The sequence below is a fragment of the Equus asinus genome, chromosome 2, assembly GCF_041296235.1.
Source record: "Equus asinus isolate D_3611 breed Donkey chromosome 2, EquAss-T2T_v2, whole genome shotgun sequence".
Classification (NCBI taxonomy): Eukaryota; Metazoa; Chordata; class Mammalia; order Perissodactyla; family Equidae; genus Equus; species Equus asinus.
Genome location: NC_091791.1, coordinates 132,147,536 through 132,173,030, shown reverse-complemented (window position 1 = coordinate 132,173,030; position 25,495 = coordinate 132,147,536). Strand labels below are relative to the sequence as shown.

The 25,495-nt window shown below is 36.7% G+C and overlaps 1 protein-coding gene across 21 annotated transcripts in view; it reads left to right on the top strand.

Annotated features, from left to right (window-relative positions):
* Positions 1 to 25,495, top strand: part of MAP2K5 (mitogen-activated protein kinase kinase 5) — a 237,867-nt gene that overhangs the window by 81,362 nt on the left and 131,010 nt on the right. For all 21 annotated transcript variants that reach the window (XR_011498672.1, XR_006523191.2, XM_014856227.3 and 18 more), the window contains 4 exons: positions 9,617 to 9,685; positions 9,777 to 9,858; positions 16,921 to 16,982; positions 21,109 to 21,157. Coding sequence is in view for 19 of the 21 variants with exons in the window: in XM_014856227.3 (XP_014711713.1) it covers positions 9,617 to 9,685; positions 9,777 to 9,858; positions 16,921 to 16,982; positions 21,109 to 21,157 (262 nt within the window). In the remaining 2 variants the exon portion in view is untranslated. The remainder of the gene's footprint in view (positions 1 to 9,616; positions 9,686 to 9,776; positions 9,859 to 16,920; positions 16,983 to 21,108; positions 21,158 to 25,495) is intronic.

Here is a 25,495-nt window from a genome sequence, read left to right as displayed (position 1 = left end):
TTTCTCACTGTACCTTCAGTCTTTTTCTTCTCCCGTGTACTTTTTCTCTGCTACCAGAGTTGAATCACAGATCTGACCATGTCACTGTCTTGGCACTACCTGCGCCCCCATCCCCACTTGTGTGCTACATAAAGCCTAACATATCTGCCTCACTTCTGACCTTTTTCAGCATCCTGAAGTACCCCAGCACCACATCCACCACTAGAGTCCCACTGCCGTAACTCAGGAATATTCTAGGCAGTTACCTAAGAGGATCCTCACTTGTTTCCATCCTATCTGTAATCCACACCCCACCCCTGCCATCCTCCAAGATCCAGTCCTTCCATGCCACTTTGGATTTAGTCTCTGGCACTTGCTGTTGGTGCTTGATCTCCCCATCTTTTTGTCTCAGCTTTCCTTCATGGACTCTTGACTTGCACCTCTGACTGCACCCTATGCGACCTCCAGTCCCACCCCATAGAACCTGTCTTCCAGCACTGGATTTTTTAGCTAACAAACTGGTCAGGCCTGCTTCAGTCCTTACCCTCCCCACAAATTGGTCAGGCCTTCTGCAGATGGTCCCCTGCCTACCTGTACAGCCACATCTTCTCTTTTACCTGTCTGCTGCTTTCTGTCATGCCCTTTATCTTCAGTCTCTAGGCCCTTCATAATGAAAGCTTTTATTTTTTGAATGGCGACTACTCATAATATGCCAGGTATTATGCTAGATGCTCTATAACTATTATCTTTAATTCTTAAAACTACAAAGTAAGCCTATATATTTTATAAAGGTGCAGCAGGGGCTGGCCTGGTGGTGGAGCAGTTAAGTTCACATGCTCTGCTTCAGTGGCCTGGGGTTCGTGGGTTTGGATCCCGGGTGTGGAGCAACACACCACTTATGAAGCCATGCTGTGGCAGGTGTCCCACAATCAACATAGAGAAAGATAGGCATGCAGGGATGTTAGCTCAGGGCCAGTCTTCTTCAGCAAAAAAAAGGAGGATTGGCAGCAGATGTTAGCTCAGGGCTAATCTTCCTAAAAAAAAAAAAAACTTAAAAAAAAAAAGAGTTGATATGATTACTGTGTTTAAACTTTTTGTTTAGCCCTAAGCTTCTTGATAGCCAAGGCAAAAGCTATGTTGCTTATATAATAGTCATAATCTAAGAGAAAGAAATGTACCATTTCTTCAAAACAGGCAGAGTTTTTCATTAAATCTTAGAGAAGTGTGTTATTTAGTTTCCAAATATTTGGGGATTTTCCAGACATCTTTCCGTTACTGATTTCTAATTTATGTCTGTTGTGGTCAGAGAATGTACTTGTTTAATTGGAATTGTTTTAAATTTATTGAGATTTGTTTTGTGGCCCGGTATGAATTATCTTGGTAAGTGTTCCCTGTGCACATGAAAACAATGTACAGTGTGTTGTATAGGGTGTTGTGTAAATGTCAGGTAGATCAAGTTGGCTGATAGTGTGGTTCAGAATTTCTGTATCTTCACTGATTTTTATCTACTTGTTTTATCAATTATTGAAAGATTGCTGTTGAAATCTCCACCAATAATTGTAGATTTGCCTGTTTTTTTCCTTGCCATTCTTTCATTTTTTTACTTCATATTTTCTGAAGATCTATTGAATACATTTAGGATTGTTAGGTCCTCTTGATGATTTGGCCCCTTTATCATTCATTACAAAGTGACCTTCTTATCCACGTTAATATCCTTTGCTCTAAAATCTACATTGTCTGATATTAATAAACCTACTGCATCTTTTCTTTTTTTTCTTGCAAGGAAGATTGGCCCTGAGCTAACGTCTGTTGCCAATCTTCCTCTTTTTTGCTTGAGGAAGATTGTCGCTGAGCTAACATCTGTGCCAATCTTCCTCTGTTTTATGTGGGATGCTGCCGCAGTGTGGCTTGACAAGCAGTGCTAGGTCCACGCCCAGGATCCGAACATGCAAACACTTTGCCGGCTGAAGTGGAGTGTGTGAACTTAACCACTACGCCACCAGGCTGGCCCCTGCTGCACCTTTATTTTGACTACTGTTAACATGATATTACCTTTTACTTTTGATCTGTTATGTCTTCATATTTGAGATGGATTTCTTGTAGGCAGCATATAGTTGGGTCTTGTATTTTAATCCAGTCTGATAATCTCTGCTTTTTAATTGAGTTGTTTAGATCATTTGCATTTCGTGTGATTAAAGATGTGTTTGGATTCAAGTCTGTCATCTTGCTCTTTGTTTTCTGTTTGTTCTGTCTGTTTGTCCTTTTTTTAGTGGTGGCTTTAGAGTTAATAGTATACATCTTTAACTTATCGTAGGCTGCCTTCAATTAATATTGTACCACTTTGTCTATTGTATGGGAACTTTACAATAGTATACTTTCGTTTACCTCATCCTGACATTTGTTATCATACATTTTACTTTCTCATATGTTACAAATCCCAAAACATGGTTAGTATTTTTCTTTAGACAGTTATTTGTCTTTTAAAGACATTTAAAAAGTAAGAAAAGATTCATTTTTTATTTACTCGCGTTTTTACCAAATCCGGTGCTCTTCGTTCCTTTGTGTAAATCCAGACCTCCATCTGGTCTCATTTTTTTCTGTCTGAAGGACTTCCTTCTTTTACATTTCTTATAGTACGTGAGTCTTTTGGTAATCAGTTCGTTCAGCTTTTGTGTGTTTAAATGTATATTTGACTTAATTTTTGGAAGATATTTTCGCCAGATAGAGAACTCTAGGTTGATTGCTCTTTTCTTTCAATATCTTAAAGGTTTTGTTTCACTGTCTTCTGGCTTGCATTCTTTCCAGTGAAAAGCTTACTGTCATTTTAAGTCTTTATTCCTTTCTACATTAGAACTGACTTCTTCTCTGACTGCTTTTAAGATTTTTTCCTTTATCACTAGTCTTTTGCAGTTTGATTATGATGAGCTTTTATTTAGTTTTCTTCATGATTTATGTCCTTAGGAGTTGTTGAGATTCTTGAATCTGTGGATTTTTAGCTTTCATCAAATTGGAAAAATTTTTCCCGTTATTTCTTTTTGTATGTCCCCTCCCCCTTTGGGAACTTAAATTGCACATATTTTAGGTCACTTGAAGTTGTCCCAGAGCAAAGTGACGCTCTGTGTTTGTTTCAGTCTTTTTTTTCTCTCTAATCTTTCATTTTTAGATAGTTTCTGTTGTCAGATATTCAAGTTTTCTTCTTTTAATCTGCATTGTCTCATCTGCTATTAATCTTGCCCAGTGTATTTTTTATTTTAGACCTTGTGCTTTTTATCACCTAAAAGTGCACGTGGGTCTTTTTTACATCTTCCATGTCTTTGCTTAACATGCTCAGTCTTTCTTCTGCCTCCTTGAATATATGGAATATAGTTAGGGAATATATGGAATAAAATGAACTGAATTAATAGTCTTGTCTATTAATTCTATCGTATATATCATTTTGGGTTCAGTTTTCACTGATTGCTTTTTCTCCTCATTTTGAGTTATATTTTCTTGTTTTTATAATACCTTATCATTTTTTATTGGATGCCAGTCATGTGGCATAGGTGCTAGATATTTTTGCATTCCTAAAAATATTCTTGAGCTTTATTCTGAGATGCCATTTAGTGACTTTGAAACAATTTGATCCTTGCAAGACTTGCTTTTGAGCTTTATTAGATGGGACCAGCCCACTTCTTAGTCTAGAACTAATTTTCGCCATTCCACTGAGGCAATAGTCATCTGAATACTCTGCCCAGCACCCTGGCAATTACAAGGTATTCTACCTGGGCTGGTGGGAAAATCTTTCTGCCCATCGTGAGGTCTGGAGATTGTTTCCTCTGGTCCTTTCTGGTGGTTCTTTCCCTGGCCTCAGGTAGTTTCCTGACATCCGTGTGCTGGTCATTACTCAGCTGAAGACTTAGGGGGCCCCCTTGGCAGATCTCTGGAGCTTTCTCCCTTTGTTCGTCTGCCAGTGAACACTAGTGGCCTTGGCCTCCTCAGACTCCCAGTTCTGTCTCTTCAACTTGGGGAGATGGCTGTGCTCCACCTGGATTCCCCTCCCTGCGTGGGGGCCTGGAAATTCTCTCCAGTCAGTGAGCTGGACAATCATAGGGTTCACCTCATTTGTTTTCCATCTCTCAGGGATCACTGTCCTGTTTTAGCTAATGTCCAATGTCTGGAAGCCTGTTGATTTTTCTGGTTTGGGGGTTTTTCTTAGTATCTCTTCCTTTCTTGTCACCACTCTAATCCAGATGCTTATTTTTGTCTCTTGTCAGACATGTTGATCAGCTTTTAAACTGTTCTTTCAGAAATAGAAGCTACCATTTATTGATCATTTATACTGTGCTCAGCAAGCGTTCTACATACGTTTTCCTCACTGAATGCTCGCAGCGACCTTGTGCAGTTGTTACCATTGTTGATCCCCATTTTAAGACGCAGAAACTGAGGCACAGAGGAGTTAAATAGCTTGCCCAAGGTCCCACAACTAATAAGAAATGGAATTAGAACTTGAACCCAGGCGAGTCTTACCCCAAGTCCATGTTCTTAACCTCTATTCTGTATTGCCTCTCACTCCTCTCAGGTTTGGCTCCCTAAAGCATAGTTCTGATCCCCTCTCTTCCCTTCTCCAGAATCTTCAAAGGCTCTACATTACTTCCCAAATAAACTAAAAACTCTATAGGATGGAACTCAAGATCTCGCACAGTATGTCATCAGCCTACTTTTGTAGCATTATCTTATGTGTCTGAATCCTGTGCTTAAGTTGAACTCACTACCTTTTCTGAACCCGGATACTTTCTCACTTCAACACTTCAATTCACTTATTTCTCTCTAATTAGAATGGCTTCACCCATATCTCCACCTATCAAAATCCTTAGCACCCTTCAAGGGTCAGCTCCAAAGCCTGCTCCTCCGTTGAACTTGGATAAATCCTGTCACGTATGGTATATCTATCACTCACTCACTTCTCCTTTGAACCTCTAGAATTCTCTGTATATGTTTCTGATGGGTATTATCACATTCTGCCTTGTATTTTGCTATTAGTGTACATGGACATTTCTCCTATTATGTTGAAATCTCTGAAAGTGGAGAACAGATCTTATTTATCTTCTCATCTTACTCATTGAATATGCAGGACCTTGCATATGGGGCCTAGTACTGAACACTACATGTAATGACTAGATGTTCAAAACATAATTTGTTGAATCACTGACTGAATAAATATATTTTGTTCTTTCGTTTGTTCTTTAGTTCGTTCATTCATCTTTTGAAGTAGCATCTTGAAAGGAGGTTTAGCTCCCAAACAAAATGTCCCATAGTGTTCTGTATGGACCATTGCTCTCACCCAGAGTATTCTTAGCTTTTTTTATATTAAAGGGTGAAATGAAAGGTTAAGAGTTAGAAGTGCATTTGATCTTTTCCTGACCCTCTCCTGACTTTTGTGTGACTTCAAGCATGTCACTTGAACCTCTCAGTGACCTCAGCTGTGAAACAGGGCTGCCTGGTGTCACAGAGGGATTGTGAAGAGCAGCAAATCACAGTCCTTGTCTAAACAGAATCACCTGCAGAGCTCTCACACCTGCATAGAATGATGAGAGAAATTTAATTTCCCCAGTTAAGTGGTCAGTTGGACCCACACTTTGAATGTCTGTGGGAGCGATGAGATGAGAGTCCTTGAAAATCTGTTACTCTTCACTTCCTACTCAAAATGTTTCTATTTTTATACGTCTAAATGTTCTTGTTTTTTAGACAAAGCATATTGTAATATTTCCCTTTTCAGACTTCAAAGGTGGGAAAATATCATGAGATATTTTAAAAGCAAGTTGAATTTTGGGAAGGGTAGAAGTACCTTGAATTTTTATTTTATACCACTGAATTAAGAAAACTTTTTGCCGTGAAGAGAGCATTTTCAAAATGATGCTGATCGTGTTTTAAAAATAACTATTTCATAATGTCTGTACATAACTCATGAAATGTGTATCTAGCTGTTTTTTCAGGGGGATGTGTAGTAAGACTATTGCAAACAAGTAGAGCAGAAACCAAATAAAACTACTGCTAGCCATCCTGCAAACAGAACCTTCTTATACCTTTAATGTAGTCTATAAAATCTTTCAAAGAGTAGAGCTTAACAGATGACCTAGTATTGTTTATTTTCTAATTGGGAAAAATCCATCTAACTGGAAATTTCTTAGCATTGTGTATAGCATGTGCTGATTATCATTCTCTGACTGCTTTGGGTTTCTGCTGCTTTTAAACTAGCATTTAAATGGACCATTTGATTAATCATTTGTATACTGACTGTAATCCTCCCAAATTTCCTTTCTGAGTTGTACATACTGTAGAAGACAATTATGTCACCACAGATTAAATAAGAGAATTAAAACAGAATAGCGGCTTAATTTGACCTGTGATTTTGCTCTCCTTCCCTTTACTGGAGCGTGTGCCACTCCAGCAAATAAATGAAGTCATCCATGACAGCTTGTGATGAATTGCCGTATTTATACTGTATATTTTAATAGCCTCACACTAATTTAAATTGAGCACAGAGTAAATTATAATTCAGTCACTTGACTGCTTATATTTAACTTGACAACTCATCCTTATTTGTCCTGGAGGTGCAGTGGAGAGCCGCAGAAACGCACGCAGGTATTTCAGTTTCTCACTTAACCCTTTCTCCAGGAAATGTTTCGTGTTCAAAGTCTCTCCAGTTTGAAAATTTTGGCTCTTCCTGAGGAGAAACAATAACAATAATAATGAACACTCAGGGAGTCCATACTTACCTTATACTTCAAAAAGAAAATTGATATTTGCCATGCTTTTTCTCTTGCCTTCAGATAAGGAAGTGGGCGAGTTTATTTCTAGCAGTTTTAAAGCTCACTCACCGGAGTGCCCAGGGGAAGGGGCATTGACCTTCCACCCAGAGTGCCATCTCCCAGACGAGAGATGGGCATTTCAGTACACTTCTGTTAAGGTGGATTTTACTTTCCCTCTCAAGTTCCACGGAATTACTTTGTTCACTTTTGCATCATTATGGAATCTCCACTATTTTGGACGACAGCAAATACCAAGAATGATTAAGACCTATTAGCATGCAGTGGATTGGCCCTACAAATACAGTGTTACTTGCTACATTTTAGGCCAGTATGGCACTTTTATTTGTTTTGGTGTTTTTGTCTTTGGTTTTGCAGAAAGTAAGCAGTCCTCTTCCTTCCTGTCTAGAAACAGTTTCTTATTTAGAGGATTATGGTTGTAAGGAGCACTTTAGTTAAATCCCACATCACTTATTAGGCACTACTGTAGGACCCTGTGCGGGGAAAGGGGCCAGAGAAAGACGCACAGGCTCAGTCCTTGCCCTTGAGGGGCTCACAGCCGCTCTGCCATCTAGGCTTCTGTTACTAGGAGATGGGGCATAGATGCTAAAGGCTGAATGTGATCGGGAGAAATATAAAGGGCCAGAGCTAGAGATAACTTCTGATGGAGGGCTTTGGGATGGCTTTGTGGAGGTGATGGCAGCATTCAAACTGGGTCTAAAAGATAGAAAAGGTTTTACAATTAGTGACTGGAATGGAGAGAGGAAGCACACTTTAGGTGGAGGGAATAGCAGGAGCAGAGACTGGAAGTGGAGGAGAGCACAGGACATGTCTGCGGACCAGTAAAACATCTGATTTCATGTAAAGATTGGGTTTGTGGTGAGGAGTAGTGGGAGAAGGAGTTAGAATAACAAGTTGGGGCTACATTGTGGAAGAATTATTTGAATGTCATGCTGGAATTGTAACTTAGTACTAGGCCGTGGGAACCCAATTAAGGTTCTTGACCGGGGAGTGATGGGTTTACGGCCGGTAGTTTGGGGTTAATGCTAAGGTGTTGGCCAGCCTTGGGGAATCACATCATTTCCAGATTGGGGCCTGGAGATGCGGGATGTCTTGGTAGTCATAGTAAGCACTGAATAATGACATTTTTGAAATCTTAAGTAAGTGGTTCTCAACCTTCGTGTGGGTTAGAAATCATCTGAGGAGTTTTTAAGAAATACTGAGATGTGGGCCCAACCCTGGAGATTCTGATTCCGTTATTCTGGGGTAAGCCCTGTGCATCAGGGTTTGTTTAAAGTACCCCCATATATTTATATGAATACCTTTATATAAAGGTAAGTATAATGTGAGGCCAGGGTTGAGAACCATTGTTTTAAGGTAAATAATAACTTCATTCCTTTTACCAGAGATTTTTAGGGTGAGGGATTCCCTGTATTTGACATAGTAATGTAAATAGCTCTAATATTTTTTGGCATAGAATTGAAAGACTAGATGATTTTATTTTGTTTGGAAGTTTTCTACAGGAACAAAAATGTAAGTGAATATTGTTGGCAAATGACTATTGATTGGGAGAAATGTTTAAATGTTTCTGGGCAGTTTTGTATTACACTTACCATCTAGTTTAGTGAGAGCTTTTATAAATAACCCTAAAGCAAACTCTTCATAGAAACTGGCTATGCCTTTTTTCCTCACTTTTCTCTCCCCCAAATGGATGTCAGTACTATAAAATGTGTGGTTTAGAATTATCCTTTTCTTTCCTTACTCTGTCAGTAGTTTGCAATTCATAATTTGTTTTTTTCCTCCAGTATGATTATATGTATTCTGCAGTTGTGATAAAAATGTAGTTTAATATTGGATGGTGTATAACTACACTATCATAGTAATCTTGAATGTTGAATTTTTATCTAGAAATATCTAGAATCAGAAACTCTGCCACAAATCTTAAAAATTCCCTTCCAGTTATTTTATTCTTATCATTGTCTTTTTCAAGTAAAGAACAACTTCCCTTGAATTGACTTCACTAAAGTGTTAAGTAAAATTTGAACGATTGATGGTTTTGAAAAATAGGTGTTTGAAATAAACTAGAATTTATTCTAGGTAAGTTTATAAATAAACTACTTTACATTTCTATGTTATGAATCTGACTCAGTGGTTGATATTTTAAGGAAAACCACAAAGCATCAGGACATACTGGAAAGTGCATGTTCCTCAGAGTCAGAGAGGGGCCCTGACATTGTCACTGCATTGCCGCTCCTCAGAACCTTGATTTCCTTCTCTGAAAGAAGGGGATTAGATGAGATTTCTGAGATTCCTTCAAGCTCCAACATTTTATAACAATGTTAACAAAGAAACATTATCCACCTGGAAGAATAGAAAAAGATGATGTATTTTAAAAATTCTTTATTTCTCTCAAAGCTAAAAACCCTACTCTACATGTCATTTTTACTCATGCTCTCTGCTTGTTGCCTAGTGTCTAAATTATAAGACAGTTCTTTTTTAATGGTTTCAGGGTCATTTCTATCTTCCTCTTCTCAAAATAACCAATGTGGCCAAAATAGGGTGTATAAATTAAGGGTGTTAGAACTTAACTGACTTTTAAAGCCATTAATACTGACCTTTGAGACCTTGCTTTTTCCTTGGTCCCATCAATCACTTCTATACCACCTCTCCCAATACAAAGGGTCAGGCAGATGTGGATACAGTTTGTATTACTGGGTTTATGGTGGTGGGGAGGAGAAAGGGTGAATGAATAAACATCGTACTTTTTAGATTTTATATTTCATAGTGAATATAGCTATATTTAATTTAAAGGTGAATAAATGTGTGAATGTTGATTCCTTTTCTATATTTAGGTCATACTACTAGATATTACACTGGAACTTCAGAAACAAATTATGTCTGAGTTGGAAATTCTTTATAAGGTAATTTTTTCTTGGTCATTTTTTCTTATAAAGCATACCTATAGTTTTGGCTTGCAGGTTTTTAACTACTTTTGTTTTATTTTTGTTACAGTGTGATTCATCATATATCATAGGGTTTTATGGTGCATTTTTTGTAGAAAACAGAATTTCGATATGTACAGAATTCATGGATGGTGAGTTTTCCCTTTTATAATACTTTAAAAATGGTTTTGAGGATAGAGTGTTTTAAAACCTGGTTCTGATAATAGATGTCAAGCAGAATTAAAAATGATTGAAATATACTAATAATTACCTCCTGTATACTCTAAAACATCTTAGTGTTAGGGGTTCCTGGTGTTAGATATTTGGAGCTGAGCTATAATTTCAAGAATGTATTTTTGTTTACTTTTATTGAAAATTTAAATAGAACAGATTAAATGCTAGTCTAATCAGTGGTTTGATATTTGATTCTTCCATACAATCTGTCTTTACTTGCAAAACAGATGTTCTGTTCTTTTAATGTTTCAATAGCCAAAACAGATTTTCTTTTAAAGAAATCTATTAACCCAATGTCCTGTGTCTTTTAGAAAGAAATCGGTTCTTAATTGCAAGATAAGAAATTGTTTTTCAACACAGCTGTTTAGCCAAGATGTGTTTAGTTTTCTTTGGACTCTAGCCCTTTCCTTCCTTCTGTGTTTTTTATTCATTTTTATTTGGGTAACTCTTTCTTGATCTGAATATTATGGCAAAATGCAGATTTCTTGGTACCCTATTAGTGAAATGGTGTCATCATTGTTATTGTTTACCCATGTTAAATCAAAACAGTCATTAAATTTTACATATTCAGTTTGTCAATGTCTAGCCCATTAAAACTCAACTTTTTTTTTCTGGAGCTTTTTAATTTAAATTAATTTATTTTTAAAAAAACTTTTTGATGAAGATTAGCCCTGAGCTAACATCTGCTACCAGTCCTCCTCTTTTTTTTTGTTTTTTTGCTGAGGAAGACTGGCCCTGAGCTAACATCTGTGCCCATCTTCCTCTACTTTATATGTGGGATGCTTACCACAGCATGGCTTGCCAAGCGGTGCCATGTCCACACCTGGGATCCAAACCACCAAAACCTGGGCTGCCAAAGCAGAATGTGTGCACTTACTGCTGCGCCACCAGGCCAGCCCACAACTTTTTTTCTTTCATATACTCAGTTCATTTTGAGGATTCTCAATACATTACTAAAGCAGTTCATCCCCCACAAAACCTTTCAATGAGCCAATATTGATACCTTGATACTATAATAAGGTGTATCATGTGTTCTAAATTAGTCATAGTAGATGCCAAGAATTAAGTCTTAGAACCATATAGGTAGTATGACAATTACTATTCAAGGAGACTGACTGAAAAAGTGGGTTCATAGAGCCAGTACATGTTATTATTTAATGACTTTTCATCTTTTTTTTCTGAAGTCCTCAATTTTTTAGTTACATTAGAAAATTTTTTTATTGAGATGGTATATTCAAACACCATAAAATTTACCCTTTTAATGTGCACTATTCCATGGGTTTTAGTATATTCACAAGGTTGTGCAACCATCACCACTAATTCCAAAACATTTTTGTCACCCTAGAAACAAAGTCCCTATCCATTTGCAGTCACTCTCCACTCCTGCTTCCCTCTGGTCCCTGGTAACCACTAATCTAGTTGCTGTTTCTATGGATTTCCCTATTTTGGACATTTCATATATGTGAAATCATACAGTATGTGGCTTTTGTGCGTGGCTTCTTTCACTTAGTATAATGTTCTCAAGGTTCATCCCTGTCACAGCATCAGTACTTCATTCCTTTTTATGACAATAATAATCTGTTGTATGGATGTACCACATTTTGTTTACTCTTTGATCAGTTGATGGGCATTTGGGATGTTTCTGCTTTTTGGCTGTTATGAATAATGCTGCTGTGTACATTTGTGTACAAGTTTTTCTGTGCACCTATGATTTCAGTTCTTTTGAGTATATATCTGGGAATGGAATTGCTAGTTCACGTGGTCACTCTTTTTAACTTTTTGAGGAAGTGCCTAACTGCTTCATTTCATTTTACGCCAGTTTACACTCACAGCTGCAATGTATGAGGGTTCCAATTTCTCCACGTCTTTGCCAACCCTGGTTATTGTGTGTCTTTTAATATTTTTGTTGAGCCTATTGTTTACTCTAGCTGTTATCCACCACCTCAGTCAGTTGCAAAGTTAATCAGTTGCTTCTAGTTGTTTTCAACAAATGCCCCTAAAGAAAAGGCATTTTTACTTGGCAAGCTCTGAGTCTGGTCAATTATAGAAAGCATTGCAAGTGAGGTCTTCCAGGGAACTGCCAGATAGGTCAAAAGTGAAACTTTTCTGAGAATGTGGATTTGAAGGAGCACCTGCTCACTTCTGCCTGTCCAGTGGCTATCAAGCTTCTGGTGTTCACTGTGGTTGCAGGCTGCTGGTTTTCAAGGCTGCAGTGGAGCTGGAGAGGTGGCAATGGGAATAGAACAAGTTAAACTGCCACAAAGCTTGCTGTTCTTACCAAGATTCAGGCATTTATCTTGAATAAATAATTTGGGGGTTGCTGCAATCCTTTGGGTAATTTTAAGAGTTCTGAAAAAGTTGATTCTGACCATTTTTGTCTATTTCTTCATTGCTTTTGTGAAAAAGAGAATTTTCAAAGGTCCTTATTCTTCCATTTTTGCTGATGTCACATTTTAGTTATTTTTAATACTTTATATTCTTACCTTAAAATATTCACTTTACAGCCTATGTTTAACCTTTTTTTTGAGACTCCTCACTTTCTGGACTTGAGCTGCTTAAAGCTCTTTCTCCTACTGCTGCTTGGCAGCTTCTCTTTACTCCATGCTAACCAGTTCCTGAACGCTAAAATTTCCCAGTTCTTAAGTTTTGTACTCTCATTCCCGTCTTCCCTGTTGTTTCCCACATCAATTATTCTGAAATTTATTACCCTCCCCGAGATCTGTCTTTTTCTTTCTCTCTCAGAGATAACATAGACCATCAGGTATGGGCTCTCTTACTTGCTCTTTAACCTATAGCTCAGCCACAACTGCACCCGCCTGATCCACCTCTCAAATGACGAGCTCCTTAAGGTCAGTCCCTTCACATGTGCATCCACTTGGTGGAGTTCTCTCCATCAACAACTCTCTGTCTTTTGACCTTCGTTCTCTCTGTAGTACAGCAAAATGTACCCAAAAAAATATGGATCAAAAACAGTGTACCACTCTCTAGCTATCATTCCTTCTTTCTTCTTCCCATTACAGTTAAACTTCTTGTCAACTTTCTCCCAATTTCAAAACTATTTCTTTAGTGTAAACTCTCATTATCTATTTTAATCTCTTAGTCATTTTTTTCTAAATATTTATTGACCACTTTCTTTCAGACACTATTTTAAACCTGGGGATACAACAGTGAACAAGACTTAATCCCTGTCATTATGGGGCTTAAGTTCTAGGAGGGGAGACAGACAAGAAACATACAATGCACTCTCAGAGAAGGATAACTCTGTTTAGAACATAAAGCAGGTAGATGAGAACTCACAGGAGCAGAGGTGCTACATAGGATGGTCAGTGATTTTTTTTTTATGGGGGGCTGGCATTTTAGCAAAGACTTTAATGTCAATAAGCCAACTCAGGGAAGGTCATGGGAAGATCTTTGAGGCAGAGGGATTATCAAATATAAATGCTCCAAGGTAGAAGCAAGTTTGAGGCAATCAAGGCCCCGTCAGAAGGCCAAGATGACTAGAGAGTAGTGATGAGATGACCTGGGGCCAGACAGGAGACATAGGAAGAAGCTACATTGTGTAGGCCTTGTAGGTCATGGTAAAGAATTTGTGTTTCAGTCTGAATTTATTAGAATGCATTGGAAGATTTCAAGTAGGGGAGTGATATGATATGCTGTCTCATTAAGTCAGAACTAAATCCATTCAGAAATAGACCATCTCAGAATATACATACATGTATTTGGATTGCTATCATGGCAATAAATTGTTTCTCCAAAAACCTATATTGCAAAGAAAGAAAGAGCTCTATTTGTTCAACTAGCAGAGGCTAAGAGAGTTTCTTCTCAAAGTTTTGCTTGTAGCTTCAGATTTCAGTTTTGTTAGTATTAATAATAATCGTTGTCATTTTAGGGAAAATGTTGGGATGAATGTTGCTTCTCATTCATTTACTACATTATTTCTGTTTATCCTACATGCAAGACATTACTTTATATTTAGACCCTGTATTAGGATAAGCGCAGACCTAACTATATGAGTCCTTTTGGCCTAGTTGAGTGGAGACGGTAGCCTGGATTCATCAAACATTTAGTTGTTTGGCAGTTGAGATGGGTTTTTTGGTAAGCCATTAGCACTCTTCCTCCTGGTTCCCATGGTGGATAGTGGCATGCAATGAGATTATTGGCCAGGGATGATCTGAGGCCAGGGAACAAGGGAAGTGACAGGTCATGGAGAGTAAACCAGTGACCTGGGAATCACGAGCAAAAGGGTCAAACCAACCGTGCCATAGATAAATGAGTTTCTAAATGCCTAGAATGCCACCATCTCAGCTAAGATTAAACTGTCTCTCTGGGTAGGTGTCATAGAATATCACATTGCAGTGAGGCTTTTTAAACTGTGAAAAGTTCACACATGATTTTCAAGCTATGTATGATATTATGGGGAAAGCTTTTCAATTTTTGCAGTTCTGGGAATTGAAACGCTCAGATCTTTTCTGAGCTCTGCCATTAATTGACTCATGGCTGTGGCTAGACCACTCACCTCCCTGGGACTGAGTTTCCTCTATTTGTCAAATAAAGTCATTGGACTGATCTCTAATGTCCTTCTAGCACTAATGTTTAATGATTTGGTGAGTCTAAGAATTGCCTTTTGGGGGTAGGCCTGTAGGATGGAAATGATAGTAAAAGTGAGTAAACATTTAAGTGAAAAGCTTCTGCCACTTTTACCCTGATAAGAGTTTTTTAACTGCACGAACGGAACTCATAGGTTTAATAGGAACTCTTGATTCTGAGTGGATCTGCTACATCATGTTTTTGCCTCTGACAATTATCTCTAATGAGCATGTCAAGGACAGGATGAATCTGTGATGACACAAAGCTAGCTATATAAAGATTTACCAGCCTGGATGGCTAGGGAGAGTACAATATAACTGAAATTAAGTGGATATTTACAAAAACCTGTGAACTACCTCAAAATGAGATTCTTCCTTGGTTTGTTCTACAGTTAATGGTAGTAACGTAAGTTTTGGCTTTTTGGTTTAGCTTATTGACTACTGTCCATTTAGCTAATTAATTCCAGATTTATATCCTATGTAAAAATAAATCTCCTCTTAGGACTTCTTACTAGTATATGTGAATAGATTTGTACCTCTAGTTTTGAGCCATGCAAGCTGTTCACTTCATAAGGGATTGGCCCAATAAACTGCATTTGTCAGTATTCCAAATATCAACATGTAAAGCTTGATCTTCTTTAGACTGTTCATCCTTGCAACTGCCAGTTCATCTGAAAGATCAGTGAGAAATAAAATGTTTTTTCTATCATATTTTCACTTTTATTGCATCCATAATAAAAATGCTATTTTAGTAAATAAAGATGGTTAGCTCATTGCAGAAATGTCTTCTTTTCACTATCTTTCCAGTAGCACCCAGAGCCAAAGCATAAAGTTTAGTCACACTGTGGTTTTCTAGCTTCTTGTCAGAATCTGGAAACTATAAGCCAAAGTTACTTAAAGAAGTGATCATTTGCCTGCTTTAAACAGGATAAATACAAAGCCAGTAGGTATATAATATGTTTAATATATATATAATATTTTTTTTACAGGGGAAAATTTTTTTCTCTGATGTTCAGTTTTAGGAAAATTTGACATATAAAAATAGTCTTTTGGCTAAATAGAATTAACCTCATTTCAAAAGAATAACATGTTCCATGTGAATACCTTATGAAGCATACTTATAAATCATCCAGAAGTGATTAATATCAATTTTTAGCCTCTGATAGAAACAGAAATTATCTCTCAGATATCCTGGGTAATTCCTTTATAGGAACTGAAAGACTCTACACCTCAGCTTGACTCAAAGAAAGGTTATTACACATTGTTAAAATAGTTCTTACATAATCATATCATTAATATCAGTAAAGTAGTGGTTCTTTGCATATCTTCCTGAAATTCTTATACTACTTGTGTAAGATTAAAAATTTAACAAGCGTGCCCAAATTTATACTTCCAAGTGAATATTTGTTCCTTTAAAATAGTTTCCTAGGAAAGCTATGCCGTTATGTCAGTGATGGTGTTGTTCCTGCAAAGGGTTTGCAGTCCCTTCTTTTGAAACTGCTTTCAGAGCAGAGTGCCTATCTGGTGAAATTCAAGGTGATTTTCATTCATTTGTTTAATTTGTTACTCATCTGACAGATATTTATTGAATATCTACTATCTGCTAGTTGTGCTAACTTCTAGATTGGTGAAATTTTTTTAAAAGACAAACAGCATGACTCCTGCCTTTATTATGTTCACAGTTTAGTGGTTTTGGTTTGGGGAAACTGCCAAAAGCTGAATTTGCTAAAGGCGAAGGATGTTAGTGAATACCATTTTAGTGAAAAATATTATGACTTAAGATTAGTTTTTCTTTTTTACCCCCATAAAGGGGTTTTCAAAGTGGCATCAAAGAGAAATTCCAAAAATATCATTTTGAACTTAGAATCTTTGGAATAGATTGATTGCTTATCTTGGTACCTAATTTGAAGGGTAGCATTCATTTAGATAGATGTTTACATTATTAGTTTTTATGTGTATTTTGGACCTTATATTTACCAGCTTTTGTTTGGTTAATGTGAAAATTCTAAGATAGGGTCCTAGTTTACATTTGAGAAAAACTGTTACACAAGGCAGATACCTAAATGTGATTGTCCTATTGATCTTTAGTTTTGTGTATGTATTTAAATTTACGTAAAATGCAGGTTCTTGGTCTGCCCTTGACTAGTTTCCTTCAGTTTTTACATGTGTGTTGTTATACACTTGGGAATAAAATGGAAGTATCTAGTTATGCTTCTTGTGGAAGTATGATTATGTCATAAATAAAACTGGACTAAAAATCAGTTTTACCCTAGACATCCAATGCATGATATAAGAAGAGAAAAAAATGTTCTCATAATGAGTGCGTAGAGGAGGGGCTGAGTGCACTTCGCCAGTAGTTTCATGTGTAGTAACACAGCATATTTGCCTCTACAGGGGGATCTTTGGATGTATATAGAAAAATTCCAGAGCATGTCCTTGGAAGAATTGCAGTAGCAGTGAGTATATGGCTTCAACCTTATGAAATTTGGGTGATTTGACCTTTCTAGTCAAACCTGATTCTCCTTATATCCTCAGGACGTTTTTTTGTTTTTATTCAATCCCTGTTGACTGCCAGGCCTTCTTAACTCTCTTTTCTTATCATTTTTGTCCTTTCTTCTTTTCATAGACCAATCCTCAGTGACGACATAGTCACATGACATCCTTCAGGCTTATAGGTACTCTCACCTGTTCTAGTTCCGTGAGTTTGCAGGGACCTTGATGCTTTTGTTAACCAGTAAAATTTCCAAGTTCTTCAAAAAGACACTGATGTTTAGACGTTTTGCAGTTATAGGCGTATGATTAGAAAATACTTTTCAAGTCTAAATTATCAAAATAAAACAGTCTATATGAAAGTAATACTTTATTCTTAAAGATTTTTGCAGATTTTATATGTTCATGGTTTTTAATTTTTTCACCAACTATATCTAGGAATTTATTTCCTTTGTGATTAAAAACAGTTTTCCTATTTTCTATATTCACTAATAAACTGATGAAATATATCAACTTAAACTAAGATTACTGTATGAGCTCCAGATTTCAAATTTGGATGATGTAGGCTAAACAGTGTCTAAGAGAAGTCATGGGGTGGTGTAATAGTAAACAATTGCTAAACTAAAGGCACTCTGATAACTTAAGCAGTTTAATGCAGAACAAAGTGGTTATACCATGTACTATTTAATTAAATGGCTGATTTTCGCCTTCATTATACATCAAACTGACAACTCAAATCCTTTAATCCAACATGGACACTTATTTAGTCTTAGTTCATTGTAATTCACAGCTTTCCTTTTTTCCTTCTAATTATTAGTGTGAACTGCCCAGAGCCATGAGAACTTTTTCTTCTGATGTTGTTGCTGCTAAGTAGCTTCTAATCTACATGTTTAGGTAGATTAGTATGATATTTGAGTACTTAAATCCCTTTTTGAGATGAAAATAAAAATGTTTCATTTCCTCTTTTAATCTCGGGAGGAATGAATGCTTTGTGGCTTTTGGCAGTTCTTGGCTCTAAAGTTTAATAACACGTATAATAAAGGACGAAGAAAGGCAAGGATACCAATTGAAAATGAAAAAAGTTTATGAGTTCTGTGTACTCAATTATCTGTTGAACTTGACTAAAATAGGAATCTGCCTTCTTCACTAGAGAAGCATGTTCTTCCTGAACCTCATAAATCTTGCCTCCCTCATTTGTAGGGCATCCACACAAGGCCACTGGTGGTTTCAATTCTACTGGAGTGGGAAGCCTGTGAAGTGAATGGAGTCAGCAAAAAAAATAGATAACCCAGCGTCAAGTATAGGGCTTACCTATTGGGTAATTGAAAATATGACAAAAATTATTTTAGTGAAAGCTATTTAAAAATAAGTGCTAACCCAAAGCATTGTTTATATTTGCCCTTATATTTTTAAAAATTAGAATTTTGGGGATTTTTTCCTTTCTAAAATGTGTTCAATTTCTCCAGCTTTTATGGCTCATCAGGTCATAGTAATGAAAACTGCCTGTGGCCAGAGTAGAAGAAATGCTTTTGATAATTTTGCTCTTCATCTGCCACTTTTTATAAACTCTGCTGGGGCCTGCACTTGTATAATGCCTCCAAAGTGTATTTTTAAATGTAATTTGAGTGGGATACAAACATGGCTAATCCTTTGTTGCAGCTGACAAACACCAGTGGAAGGATTCTACCAATCAAAATAAGACCAACAAATTGAGGGGTTGTAGGTCATCATTTATAAAGTAAACGTTCTCAAAGCCTGATTGAGTTCCCAGTATTCTTATTATCTCTCCTCTAGTGTTCTGAAGACAGCATCAGCCTCCTTCCCTTGAGTTCCCTCAGTGAGGCCGAGAAAGCACCTGGGTCCTGTGGCTAGGTCAGAAGCAGCAGAATCAAAAAAAGAGAGGAGGGAAATAGATGTATATTGAATACTTTTGTGCCAATCGTTGATAAGTGTTTTTAGGTATGGATATTATGTCATTTAACCTTTACAGTAACTCTGCAAAGTGTAGATTATTGAACCTATTTTATACATGTGCAAGGTGAGGTTTACAAAAGTTAAATAACTTGCCCAGAGTTATCATATAACTAGTCAGGAATAATTTAAAGCCAGCGTTGTTTGACTCCAGACCCCATGCTCTTTCATTCTGCTCTCCTAAGAGAATGAGAAAAAGAAGAGGAATGAGTGAAAAGGAGAACAAGATTAAGAAGAAAAAAAGAGAGAGAGAATAATGGGGTAACATATACAGTTGCTTCAGATTCCTTTCATATCTTAGAACCACATCTAGGCATCTTTCCCTTCCCAAGTTAACTTTGTTTTCCAGGTTCTAGTAATCTGGAGTGCAATTGAAGTCCGAACATCCAAGCTTCATTACAGGATGGACTCCTGTAGCCTTTATGATATGTTGTTCAAATTTTCTCTTGTAGGATGTATGACAAGACAATATTTTTTCCAGAGAAAGAAATCCATATAAACTGGCTGGTTTCAGCTTTCCTACTTGCTCAATGATTTTTATCCACTTTCCGTTTGAATCTGGTCTCCTGTGAAGAGGAATGCCTTTCTGCCTTTCCCTGCCACCTAACGCATTTTATTTTCCCTCTCATTTCTGAAGCAGTGACACTGTGTACTGTATTTTGAGTGCTAATGTTGATTGAAGTTGTCCCTGAAAGGATTGCACTTGACATGTCAAGGAGTGAGTGATTGACAGCAGATATAAGTACTTTTAGTGTCAAGGCTTTGTCAAGTCATTGTGGTGAAACCTAGCCTACTGAATACCAATACATAATACCCTCTAGATTTGCAGTGAACAGATTTCTAGCTCCCTGAACACTGATTCCTATATGCTTCTAAAGGAAAACGTAATATATTTTGACAAAGTTGGAAGAATATTTTATTTTTAAATCTATAACAAAATGTATAATTTTAGCAGGTATCATAAAATCAGTATTCGTTTTACTTTTTTCCTGCCTAATAATCTGAATATGATGGATTGCCTTCCCCTTGTGCGTTTCTGACTATTCATTTTCTATGGGACTAAGTTTTAGTGGTATGCTATCTTTAATGGGAAGGTTTGTAGTATGCAACTAGGCTTGTAAATTGAGAAGTTTAACCCTATTTCCAGAACTCAGAAGATGATTACTTCCATGCTAAATAAGATGATTTTGTCCTACTACTCAAAGAAAAAATTATTTTCGTTATTGCTGTTATTTTGTATAAGCATTTAAGGAAATATTTTTGTCCTGTTTCCTCCTTCTTTATTAGTTATCATTATTACTATTTTGATGTTTTCTTTTTTTTACTATCTTATTGTCCAAAACACATGTATTTTATTGTAATGCCACTTATTCCAAACCCTGGAAAAAATTATTTGCTGTAAAATGTATTCTGTTCTCTTAAAATAGACAAACATGGAATTGATGATATAATGTTAGCACATCTTTCAGTAGTACATTCCACTCTGTGAGAACAATTAAAATATGTTAACCTCTGCTCAGCATCAATTGATATAGATTTTATCTTCTTCTAGATCTCTAGTATTTGGAAATTAGGTTTCTCATTTTGCATTTCTGTTTTTAATACTGCTCTTAGTCTTTCTTGATCAGCTGAAATCGTTGCATATTTAGCCCCCAACCCTCTTTTCCTCGTTACTCAGTTACTTCTCATAATGGTAGGTTTTCTTGTTCTTATAATCCTTACTCACTTAAAATTTTCTGTAATGATAAGTGCTTTTAAATTCTTACAGTAAATTTTGAGTAATAGTGGTTCCTTCGTTGTATCTGATACCAAATTATGAAGTCAGCCTTGAAATTGGTAAGTTGACACTCATGTGCATAAGGGGTCAGTGAGTGTGAATAAACACATATGCATCTCCTTTTACGACAATTTCTATATAAAAATTTTTAAAGCTTTTAATGATTAAATTTCCCAGATAGAAGGTAGCACAGAGCCTGGCACGGAAAAGGGGGATGTTCAATAAATGCTTATTGGTTCACAGAGTTTTAAAGGAAGAATATGGTTTTATGATTATATGCTTAACCATGTGGAGAGTTCCATATAAAAACCATCATCATACTGTTTTGTCTTTCTTAAATTTAGGTTGTTAAAGGCCTTACCTATTTGTGGAGTTTAAAGATTTTACATAGAGGTAGGTACTGAGCTTACAAGCTCTAACTTAATTTGGGGTGGGATGGGGAGCTTTCTGGGCATCTTGATTTTTATAGTGAATAAATGATTAGATATTTAAGCCAGCTGATATATTTGCTAGTCAAAAATATGGCTGCTTTATAAATGTTATTTTTTTATTTTCTCCCTCAACTGCTCTGATTTATATTATAAACTTGGTATTATATTTTTGTGAATCATGTTTACCAAACACGTAAAATTGTGTTTCATAATATTTGAAAGTGACAGATCTTATTTTTCTTATTTAACTCTAGTTAATGCAAAACCTTCACTTTTTTATACAATTGCATCCCTTTCTTTTTTTCTTTTTTTTAAAGATTGGCACCTGAGCTAACAACTGTTGCCAATCTTCTTTTTTTTTTTTTTTCTGCTTCATCTCCCCAAACTCTCCTGTACACGGTTGTATATCTTAGTTGCAGGTCCTTCTAGTTGTGGGATGTGGGACGCCGCCTCAACGTGGCCTGACGAGCGGTGCCATGTCCACGCCCAGGATCCGAACCCTGGGTCGCCGCAGCAGAGTGCGCGAACTTAACCACTCGGCCACGGAGCTGGCCCCCCATTTCTTTTTTTTTTTTTTTTAAAGATTTTATTTTTTCCTTTTTCTCCCCAAAGCCCCCCGGTACATAGTTGTGTATTCTTCGTTGTGGGTTCCTCTAGTTGTGTCATGTGGGATGCTGCCTCAGCGTGGTCTGACGAGCAGTGCCATGTCCGCGCCCAGGATTCGAACCGACGAAACACTGGTCCGCCTGCAGCAGAGCGCATGAACTTAACCACTCGGCCACGGGGCCAGCCCCAGGCCCCCCATTTCTTTCATTAATATTTCTTATATCATCATACACTGTTCTTTAAGAGATTGCTTCACATACCGTGAGAGTGAAACTTTATAGAAGGAATTAGTGAAAGCATCAGAAATTAGTCTCCTAGTCTATTAACAGAGCACTTGAGAGAATAACAGATTAACTGTTGAATGTTGCAAAAGGAACCTCCCTTTGCTTTTTTTTAATGTTCCTAAAATGTCTGAATTCATTTGGAGCAAAAAGAAACAGACTATAATAAAGCACCTTCAGGGCCTAATGTTACTAACAGTACTGTTTCATTTTACACATCTGCTTGGCCTAGCTTTATGCACATTGGGGAATGCAACAGCATATGCATTAGATGTGATTAAAGGAAAGTTTTTTTAGAAAAGGTATCAACTATGAAAGAAAACAACTGATGTCTTCAATTGTAGTATCACATCTGTCACTAAGGGTTGTTTTTGTTTGGGGTGGTTTTAATATCCTAGTGATTCCAAATTTCTTCTTAAATCCTCCTGCCTCTTTTGAAGAGGGTATATAGATGTGACAAGTAAAATATCAATTCAGTTCTTGAGTGTTTATGCTGATTAAATGGAATCATAAACCAAATTTTTCTTTAAAGCCGGTCTACTCTATTTCTAGAGTATAGTTGGTGCCAAATGTAGATGCAGGGAAAGTGAGCTGAGTTGTGTTAGCATTACTCTTCTTGGGTGTAAGTCAGCATGTAAACACATCTGGTGGGTGAGAGAACACCACCAAGATTAAGAGAGAATAGTATTTAACATAATATGACTTATATTGTTTCTATTCCCTGTACTCCTACCTCCCCCCCTCATCAACCCATAAAGTGGTTATAGCCATTTTAATAGGAATTAACACAGTGGTCAATTCTTGTCATTTTATTGATTTTTGTGAACATCTGCTATCCATTTAACAAAGGAACTCAAGGAAGTCATCAATTCTCAATAGCATCCCTTCATTAAAAGGACCTTGCCGTGGAAATGCAAATGTTATTATTAAAGTGATCCTTAGGACCATCCTGTACTCTGGGCATACAGCATCATTTTGGCTTGTAATGAATTCTCACTAGCCTTAGCTTTCTGTGAGGAATCTAGTAGCACTAAGGACTATAGTGGATGGGGAAATACTGTTTAGTTATTCTGCAATCATCTTTGTTTTTCTTCTTTAAAATCAGAAATCATGCTGATAAGTAGGTATACCTCTAGTATTTCCTGTATCTAAATTATTTGGTTTTAGTTTTACTCTTTGTTTTGAAGAAATAATTAAATTTTTCTTTTGAAATGGGATCTTGATAGACCTGTTTCATATAGATTTATGTCTGGATCTAAAAATAAAGTCTAAGCTGTTTGTCAGATTCTCAGTACAACCACACTGTAATCACCGTGTGCAAGTGTGATTAACCAGGTCCTTCTTCCAAGCTCTGGATGCAACTCGGGCTAAGAAAGCGTTCTTTGATCAGTGACATACCAGGGTCTTAAAGGTTTGACCAAATTGAGAACATAGAGGTTTCAAAAAGGAATCCTGAGCCTGTACTTCTCTTTTCAGTCTGTGCTGGCCAGCCCAATTCCCACAGAGAGTAACCTGCTATAAAATGCAACTAGTTATGGAAAGAAGATATCTGCCAGGGCCTGAGAGGGGGCGGTGGTAGTGGACCAGCAAACCCTCTCAAAGGATTTCATTTTTAAATAAATACCAGTGAGTGACTGTGCATCTGCATCTGTCTAGATGGAAACACTAAGGAATTACAGTGCAGAGGAATGGTTATTTACTGGTAGTTAGGGATACCCAACTATAGAAATAATATGCTGTGCTAAGGCACCTCATTAAATATATTTATATGCTAAGCTTTTGAGTTTCCTGGTTATTCATGGAAACTTTTACCTTCTGGATTTAAAAGCATGTGTTTTTATTGAAAGGTGGAAGAAGCCAGATGTCCCTGAAGACTTTTGTAAAGCACTGTAATAAGAATTTTACTCCAGATTGAGTAGTTAACGTAATATTTTAGAGCTTTTTGTCCATACTTAATAACTTGGATTCCATAAAAATAAGATTAAAGATGCCTTTTTATTTATCAAAAAGCCATTTAATTTTCTCCTTGATTAAAAAATTGTAGCTTTTTAGATCAGTTCAATCAGGCAATTAAAGATCAGAGCTTTTAAGTTCAGCTAAGGCAATTAAATAGGTAATATACTTGTTTATACACTTTTACTATATAAGCTGATTGCTGTATCTTCTTACAAGCACATATACTCATTTTTGCTTTCTCTAAATGAATGATGATGGGAATTCTATCTGAATATGTGTCACATTGTCAAATCAAAGAGAGGTGTCCTTCTGCAGGAAGGGGGGCCTGGTCCTGGTGCCTTGAGAAAATAGAGAGTGAAAAGAAGATGGTGAAAGAGAATTACTGCTGAGGGATCTAAGGCTCTTTCTCCTTTGTCTTGGGCTCAGTACCCATGTTCTCCTCTGATCATCATTTTCTTCCCTACCAAATGCTGCCCCTGAAAACAAGGGTCTTGTACTTCTAAACAAGCTGTTGAAAATCTAGAATCTTTCCTATGGTGCATATCCAGTGAAGACTGTAGGGTAGAATGAAATCTGAGTGACAAGCAGTGACAAGCCATCCATCCCATGAGGCTCGTTAGTCTGATACAGATGAGTTTATTCGATAGTGTATTATGTCAACTGTATATTTTTTTAGAAATTGAAGTATAACAGTTGCCATTCATAATGGATCACTGAATATCATATTCAATCAGGTTTTACTATTATTTTGTTCTTTTTAAGAATTGGTTGAGATGATATATGTGAAAGTACTTTATAAACTATCAAATGCTAATAATTCAAGCATGTTTTTATTGTATAATAACTATGAATTAATCACTTTATCTGATTAATAAGCATACCCCAATACCAAATAAAGCCAAGGAGAGAGTTTATTATACTTTGTATTACAGGGTCAAAAATTATGAATATTTTTCTCTAGGATAAACATGTGATATCACACAAAGACGTAATCACTAAACATATTTGAAACTTCCACCAAGATTAACTACTGTGGAAAAATTGTCTTTATTAAAAAAGCATATGTGTGAGCCCTGTAAGCATAGCATGTACTGACTGGGTAAAAACAAAGAAAATGAACAGTGAGAGTCTGTTAGGCCAGATCCGGCATTACAGCAAACATTGCAGCTTAACTTCAAAACATACATCGCCACTAATGAGGTGAGAGCCCTGCATATTAATAAACCTGCAGCTCCAGTCATAGCCATCATTACCCACATCAAACATAAATACAAGATTAACACCTATGCCATTTCTTTGGAAGATGTGAGAATGCCCTGGCAGTAACTGCTCTCTCTTTCCCTGAGGATAAAAAATAGAAATGGAAGGGTAATGAGAATAGAACTTAGATTAAGAAAATAAAATTGGCAATCAGGCTGGGGCAATCTTACACAGAAGGAGAAGTTTATAAGAAAGAA